An 8,329-nucleotide genomic window follows, 5' to 3' on the forward strand; every position below is an offset into this window, starting at 1 on the left:
ATAATCAGTAACCGTAGTCGTCACTGAGTTGATAATCAGTAACCGTAGTCGTCACTATGTTGATAATCGGTAACCGTAGTTGTCACTTAGTAAATCATAATAACTTCCTTTCGAAAGCAAAATGGTGTATGGCGGTTTCAACCTAACGATTTTACAACCAATAGTTTCCTTTTGGGTGGCTTATGGAGTGCAGCACCTGTACTGTTCAAAGGCACACAAACTAATTCAACAGACATTTTGAGTACTACTACAGCTAACCTTTTTTTCTCCACCTAAAGGGATGGTTAAGAAATGCGAGCTCAATGTCGGTTAGTGAAAATGAAGCAGTAAAAAAAATGTACACTTTTATAGTGTAATTGTAGTAATCTAACGTAAGAGGATAACTTACTTCCAAACTGTAGCCCCCTGCTTGTTGAATTTAACGGGAACGATGATGAGGTGTTCCAAACGTAACTTGAAAAAAGTAGATTTCAGTCTCTGTGTCTTTAAGTTTTTGGAAAATCGTACAATTAGATAAGGTCAAAACGTAAACTTTACACTGTAGATGCCGTTAATATACATTCTAGATCTGACGAGCTATCTGTCTGTTTAGTTATATTAGTAACCAGTTAATAAGGTTTATTATTATAATTTGATAAAATTCTAGCTGTCGACAAAGCGTGAGCTCTTCTTCCGCCCAGATGGAGGGACCTCCGCCACCAGCACGGCTACGTCCAACGTTACATCGACGGTCAGTACGCCGTATTCTTCATCATTGCTGACAAATAACGCAAAAGATGGTGTTTTAAGTAGGGAGAAAGAGAGAGAGAAAGAGAAGTTTCGTGAGAAAGAGTTGGAGTCGGTCTCCTCAAAAGACATGGAAGACTACATAGGTTTTGCCAACCTGCCCAATCAGGTGTATAGGAAAGCAGTAAAACGAGGTTTTGATTTCACTATACTAGTGGTCGGTAAGTTTAAAAAATTAAATACGTTATTATGGTTACAGATGATGAGATAAATTTTAATTTTAGTTTAATTGCAGTATTTTGTGAAGTTGTAGATGTCTACATTTTTTTAATTGTTGTTGTTGCTTTTGAAGTTAAGCACAAAGCTACACAATGGGCTATCTGTGCTCTGCCCGCCACGGGTATCGAAACCCGGATTCTAGCGTTCTATCCGCAGACATACCGCTGTGCTACTGGGGAGGGGCACGTTTTTAATGAAAATTGAAAGTAAAGTACAGGAGAGAAACATTAATCTTGTGACAAAACAGAGGACAGCTTGACCAGCACCATGGACAGTTTAATTACATTTAAGACCGTTTTGTTTATGGCCGAACTAAATAAATTTAAATTCGGGGTCATATACAAGTTTTTCCGCCATGAAAATCAACGGTATAATTCATCAAATAAAATTAATTAAAACTGAAGTATGTGTATTTCAATAGAAAATATATTTATTGCATTTTTACCCGAATTTCACCTACCGTTACCCTCCTCCAGAAGGCACGAACCAAAATCGTTTGCATTAGGCCTAACAATTGAAAAGTTAGAGAGTAGTTAGGCTTAACAAGGGATAGTATTGAATATAATAGTGAACAACAGTTAAGACTAACTTGCCGTCCTCTTATTTAGCCCGATTATTTTTTTCGGTGTTTTTTTTTTTCTGTAAAGACAAATTTCAGTCAAACATTTTAAACTTTTATTTAGCACAAGTGCGTCCGCATATTTTGTATAAAAGTTTTCGGTTTCAGTAAGTAAAGGAGTCTGTGATAGAACTAGTAAACTGAATACGAAAATAAAACTTGAAATCTAACAAAGGATCATCACGAAGACACGAGTTATAAGAAGAGTTAAAACACATTGCGTCATCTAAACTTATGTTTTAAGAGTTAAAACTTCAGCTGTGATTATAACAGTGATCGAAAAGCTGAAGTTGCAAACTGGCCTGCTAACACACACACACAGACAAAAATTGGTTCGCAGTTTCAATATAAAAACCAACAACAACGTGAGAGACAGACAGTGTGGCTTATTCTAATGGTCTGACACTATATACAATAAACCCAGGAAACCGGTTATGGAAATACTGAGTGAGGTTTTACAAGGGTTTAAGGAAATAAACAACGAGATATTTTCCACTTAACAACAGAGGAAATCGGACCTGGAATGTCAACTATTCAGTGTCAGTAATACTTTGTTAGTTTGTTCTCGACGTTTCCACAAAGCTACATGAGGGCTACCTGCATATTACTATCCCTCATTTTGGGCCGAAAGTGCCCATCAACAACTCTTGGGCTACACTAATCGAATAGTAGGATTTGACTGTCACTTTAATAACGCACCCACGACCTCAAAGTGTAGAGTGCGACAACAGAGCGCAAGCTGTAGAGTCTCGGATTCAGTCTAGAACGCTAACACTTGACCACGCCTAGTCTCCTATATACTATATTTGGATTTAAGTACGACTTTCATATTGTTATTTCATCAATAATTATGGCCCCACGGCTGAAAGGGCAAGCATGTTCGGTGACGAGGATTCGAACCCGCGACCGCAGATTGCGAGTCGAGCGCCCTAACCACGGGTCATGTCAATCCAAACAGCCTAAAGAGGAAGAATACGTTCTTCGAGCTTCTGGGTCAATTTCAATACCTTTAACAGTTTGAGCTACCTTTCCCCCAACCAATCATGATTCAGGGGATTAGTTTTGGTGTCCAAACGACAGAAGATATTTGAGTCATAATGTTAGTAAAAGAGTAGCCCAAGGTTGGCAGTGGTTGGTGTTCCCTCTTGTCTATCACTGCTAAATTAGGGACGACTAGCACAGATAGCCCTTGTGTAGCTTTGCGCGAACTTCAAAACAAATAAAACCAAAGTCTACGGTAATACTAGTTAGCCACGAACCTGGAAACGTCTGATCCGAACGATGACATTTCGTCAAAACAAATTAACGCGAGCTTCGAACCCTGTTTCTTAATGTATAATACATATTCATACGTAAGAATTAATTAACATAATTTTTGGAATTCTAAGAATTAGAAGTGTATACAAATCGATAACAGGACCATGCTGTCGTAGACGGAAGGCTGAATTATCGTCCAGGTATATATATATGTACAGTTGAATTTTACATCCGACGAAAGTCCTCTTACAAAAACTGTGACTCCTCCACCACCGAGGTGTAAAGTGTTTAGTCTGTAATATTTCCAAGAACTGTAATTCAATTTCGTCAGAGTCAAGTTTGGCTTCTGGTGCAGAACATCTTTTGTAGCGTGTGTTTTTGTTTTTTTTTCGTGGTAATTGAGCGTTTTTGATGTTTTCACATCCGTAATAGGAACCCGTTCTTGTATATATATTCCTGTGGGAATATGTCGTTCTGATTTGATAAGGCGGGGGTGGTTATGTGTGTGTGTGTGTGTGTGTGTGAAAAACTCAAAGAGATCATCTCGAAAACGACGAGACTGACTTCATCAGCCACAACGTTTCTACAGTCTGATTTAATTCAGTAACAGAAACAAAAGAATCCAGTGGCCCTTTCACAGCTGACCCAATGATCCCCAGTCTTTATAAAGACGTTTGAAGATTTGGACTACTTCCTAATTAGTACAGGCGTGAATTAAATATACTAGCGGTTTCATCATCAAATCGAATTAGACCGGTCAGTTTCGGTTATACAGAGGATCGGATCCAATCGCCGACTTCCTAAGGGTACATGCCAAGTTTGGTGACAACCAGTCCAGCGGTTAGCCAGTTATGAGCGGTCAAAAATACGCGGACTTTTGTCAAATAATGGTTTAGATTCGTATAGGAGAGATATGAATGAACATCTTTCTCTGTGATGTAACAATACTTCACTCTGTTAAAGATGTGGCTTCATTTCACACGAGTGTATATTTCAGTTTAAGTGGTCATTATCGCTAGGACCAATCATGTTGGTTCCGGATACTTCAGTGGCCCACTTGGGGGGTGGTGAACTTTCCACAGATTATAAACTGGGACTTGATTGTATCTAATGTGGCCACCTGGTGCGCTTCATTTGTGCATGGCTTACCTTAGACCACGTGTAGAACATTGTTCCGAAGACAGCCGCTGAGAAAAAAACAAAACAAGGCTATACGGGCTCCAGGCCAGTTGTCATGACGTCACTGTTATGCTGCCTCAAATTTTGTCAGGCTAAACCGTAACAAATGTTCTCTAGTGCTTCATGTTGTAACAATTATGTCGAGTCAAGGCACTTGTACTCACACAAAAGATAACTAAAAATTACAAAACAAATGGCAAGACTCGGTGCACGGAAAGAAAAAATCTCTGAAATATTGTTCAAACTTTGATACAACCAATAATATTCACTCTTACACTGTCGGTACTTTAGGTTTTTCCATTTTTAAACTTCCATAACATCCACTTTTTCCTCAACAAGAAACGATAAGTCGATCAATTGTAATTGTGAAGTTGCTTACCATAAAAGGGGTGGAGGGTATACTCTTGAAGTGTAAGAGTGGTGAATATTGTAGATCATAAGGTATTTGTCATTAGCCAAAATGGATTACTTCGTCAAATAGAAGCTTTAGAAAAGATGTAAAATTTTGATCTTACAAGATCTAGAACAGAATTAATCGTAAGAATTATTTATTTCTAAAATTATTGTGTAAGATCGGGTTAATGTGTATAATGGAGTTAATAATGCAACCAGACAAACATCAGATTGTTTGTTTCATAATTATACAACCAGACAAACATCAGATTGTTTGTTTCATAATTATACAACCAGACAAACATCAGATTGTTTGTTTCAAAAATTTGAGCAGAACTACAGAATGACTATATGCGCCTAGATGCTCTTAATTTCGAACCGATAGCTCAACAGCACCCACCGCCAACTCTTGGGGCTACTCTTCTCTGACCAAACAGTGAGATTTATAAACGGGAACGGGTCACGAACTCTGATTTTTCAGGTTCGCTAACCAAAATCTGATTGAGGAAATTTGTAAAAGAAAAACCTTGTTTCCGTGATTCGTCGGTCCTGACCTTACAAACACGTGTTCTGTGTCACTTAATCTCCCTCGGCAACAACAATCATATCGTCTGATATTGGCGGACGGTTGTATCGTAATTTCGGACTTTTTTAAATTATTATTTACATTTAAAAGTGCGGTAGGGATTCGGTTCTTGTTCTAGAAAAAACAACAACAACAACAACAAAACTTCTTGTTTTGTCCATGACCTTTTATATATATATATATATATATATATTCCTATTTCTTTCCGTGTCTGATTCACGTTCGGAAGATTTTCTTAGCGATTTAACTCCGGGAAATGTCATTATACTTTTAACGTTAAAAATTCTGCAATACACCAAGATTTTAAACACTCCAATTCCGGAGGATGTACAAACATTTAATGTTTTTTAAGCCGTCGTGGTTGGAAGAAGACGAAAGCAGCTAGCTGCGTGAGGTGTAGTATTTCGTGGCAGTTAAACGCACGTTCGGGAATGAAGTGCTTTATATATATATATACAGTAGGAACTGGTGAGATTACGTTAAGATCCTCATTAAACAGACACGTGAGGTTTTTTTGTTACTTCCATACTGTAACACCGTTATGACACTGAACCTACTTCTATACTAGGTTATATTTTTATTTAAATAGGTTTAAAAAATGATAAAAAGAGCCTTCATTTCGATACTTTAAACGAGCTTTGTTTAATGGTTGTTTTTGGGGGACATTATTATCTGTTAGCTCAGGACCTGTTTTAATTTTCCCGAAAGGGGGGTCTAAGGTCACCTGTTTTAACCACTCGCAATAGTACGCAGCAGTGTGTTGTCTGTCCGTGAGTCAGTCAGTCAGTAGACACTAAAATGACGTCACATAAGAGAGGCTTAGCGTGACGTCAGTAAAAAACGTGCGCATGCTATGAATCACAAGAAAAATTATGCACTCTGTAGGCTACAAGGCAGCGTGACATATGAACTTGAAAAGCAAAAAAAAAAAATGTAAATAATTGTTACTCTTAATTTTGGTTTTATTTACTCTTGGAACAGAACACCGCGGTAGCACACACATATATATATATATATATATATAATAACATCGCTAATTGGGCGAGCCCTTCGGAAGTTTTTGCTAGTTAAATATGTTTCAATTTTTAAAAATTCATTATTATTACTTGTTTACCAGCTCTATCGTACTGCTGTCATGGTAACCGATAAAAGATTATGTTAGGTTGATACTGAATAACGGGTTTCCAAAACAAAACTACATCACAGATGAGGGCCTCACCCACGTGTCCCACAGTATCGCATTTTCTCAGGACTGAAAGTGAAACCCGATCCTGAACTGGATAATTATGGGCACTACAAATAAAAGCTGCTTTTTGTCACAGAATATCGTATTTTTCACAAGTTAATGGATTTTAGTGTTAAGTTTGTTGACATTTTTGAAGTAGCCATTTTGTTTTTTTTCCTCTGACCGATTTAAAGGTTTAAAGTGCTGTGTTTACACGTATATGATTTGGAAATTTAATGAACTAATTAAGAGGAACTTGGAAATAAACCTTTTTAGTGTGATTTTTTATCACTAATACTAGGCCTATTGGTTTCATTCCTTCACCGGTTTTCGGCATTTAAATTTATAATATACTGTATTTTAATTATAATTATAGATAAGTAACAAATACAGCTTCATAATGATATAATTCAGAATATAAAAAACAGACTAAAACTGTACGATGGGCCCCGGCATGGCCAGGTGGTTAGGGGGCGCTCGACTCGCAATCTAAGGGCAGAAAGTCCTCGTGTAGCTTTGCGCGAAATTCAAAACAAACAAACAAACTCGACGACAATTCTACACGTAACTGGTGAATCAGGATCCTAACAATAGCTAAAACTCTACGACAATGCTACACATAACTCGTGAATCAGGATCCTAACACTAAAACTCTACAACAATGCTACTAAAGAATGTGAAATATGTTAGTGTGTTACCTAGAAACCAATTCTGATGTTTGTTATCAGTTTATTAAAAAAAAACAACTTATTTCTGTTTACAAACCATCAGCACTTTGGGGTCCTGAAATGAGTTGTTGTTTATATAATGTTTTTTTCGTTTCAAGTTTTACTGATCTGCTTATAAGACGTAAACATGTTAACGATTTCTGTGTTATTGTTTCTTCTGATAATATGTAGACTTTCCACGTTTTTAAAACTGTTTAATGATCTTATTGGTCCTCATGAATATGTTAGGTGAGTCTGGTTTGGGGAAGTCCACTCTCATCAATTCCTTGTTTTTTACGGACATTTACTCCAACGAATATCCTGGACCTTCCCAGAGGATAAAGAAGACTGTACAGGTGAGTTTGAGTAGAAATGACCCAAACTGTAGATAGACTGTGGAGTTATATCAAAGATCAACACCAATCTTTTTTAACCTTGTCATGTGTGAAGTGTGGAAAAAGCCGGAAAACACACACACATTTCAAGTAGCTCGGGGCACACAATTATGTTTTTCATTGAATTTTTTAATATTTTTTTTCCATTGATTTGTACTTTTGTGGAGGGAGGGGGTGTAATCCCCATGTGAGGTTATCGTGACACATGTTAGAGCATATCATTTTAGGAACTTTGAATCATGTCAAACATGGCTCATCTCAGAATATGAATGAGGCTCTGTACACATGTGTAATAGGTCATAATTAAAAAAAGGTCACACGTGTTTATGACACTACAGCCCATGATACTGATGGTGACGTCAACAAACAATGTAGCAGAAGTAAATGCACGAATACTGAAGAAGTGGATGGCCAGGACGAAACTGATTTGTTGGAACTCAAGAGCCGGCTTGTTACTGGACCACTCCATCACGGACGATTGAGGTCGAAAACTGGTCAGAAACATCAGTGTTTCAGCCAAGATTTTTTGACAGAGGAAATGATGTCCCTAACAAAACTGTAGAAATATATATGTCTTATATTCCAAGGCCAGTCGATTCAAACACACGACTCGCCACTCTGTCCTAAATGTTTCCAAGCATTTCACGCCCACAGATGTGTAGCGCTCTCATCAACTAGACCTGGAGTTCCCAATTCAAGACCTTTTTTTCCCCCCTCAGATTGTGAACACCGGGTTGGATCCCAGCTGGCCCCGCTGTACTTTCATCATCTATAATTCCTTGTGATAGTGAACTTACACGCTGCCCAGAACCCAGAAATCTCGCTGTGATAGTGAACTTACACGCTGCCCAGAACCCAGAAATCTCGCTGTGATAGTGAACTTACACGCTGCTCAGAACCCAGAAATCTCGCTGTGATAGTGAACTTACACGCTGCTCAGAACCCAGAAATCTCGCTGTGATA

The 8,329-nt window shown here is 37.9% G+C and overlaps 1 protein-coding gene across 3 annotated transcripts in view; it reads left to right on the forward strand.

Moving 5' to 3' along the window:
- Nucleotides 1–8,329, forward strand: part of LOC106463974 (septin-7-like) — a 38,804-nt gene that overhangs the window by 18,468 nt on the left and 12,007 nt on the right. For all 3 annotated transcript variants that reach the window (XM_022391619.1, XM_013924077.2, XM_013924076.2), the window contains exons 2-3: nt 647–947; nt 7,221–7,327. In XM_022391619.1, coding sequence (XP_022247327.1) covers nt 857–947; nt 7,221–7,327 — 198 coding nt within the window. In that variant the 5' untranslated portion in view covers nt 647–856. The remainder of the gene's footprint in view (nt 1–646; nt 948–7,220; nt 7,328–8,329) is intronic.

The sequence above is a fragment of the Limulus polyphemus genome, unplaced genomic scaffold, assembly GCF_000517525.1.
Source record: "Limulus polyphemus unplaced genomic scaffold, Limulus_polyphemus-2.1.2 Scaffold1531, whole genome shotgun sequence".
Lineage (NCBI taxonomy): Eukaryota > Metazoa > Arthropoda > Merostomata > Xiphosura > Limulidae > Limulus > Limulus polyphemus.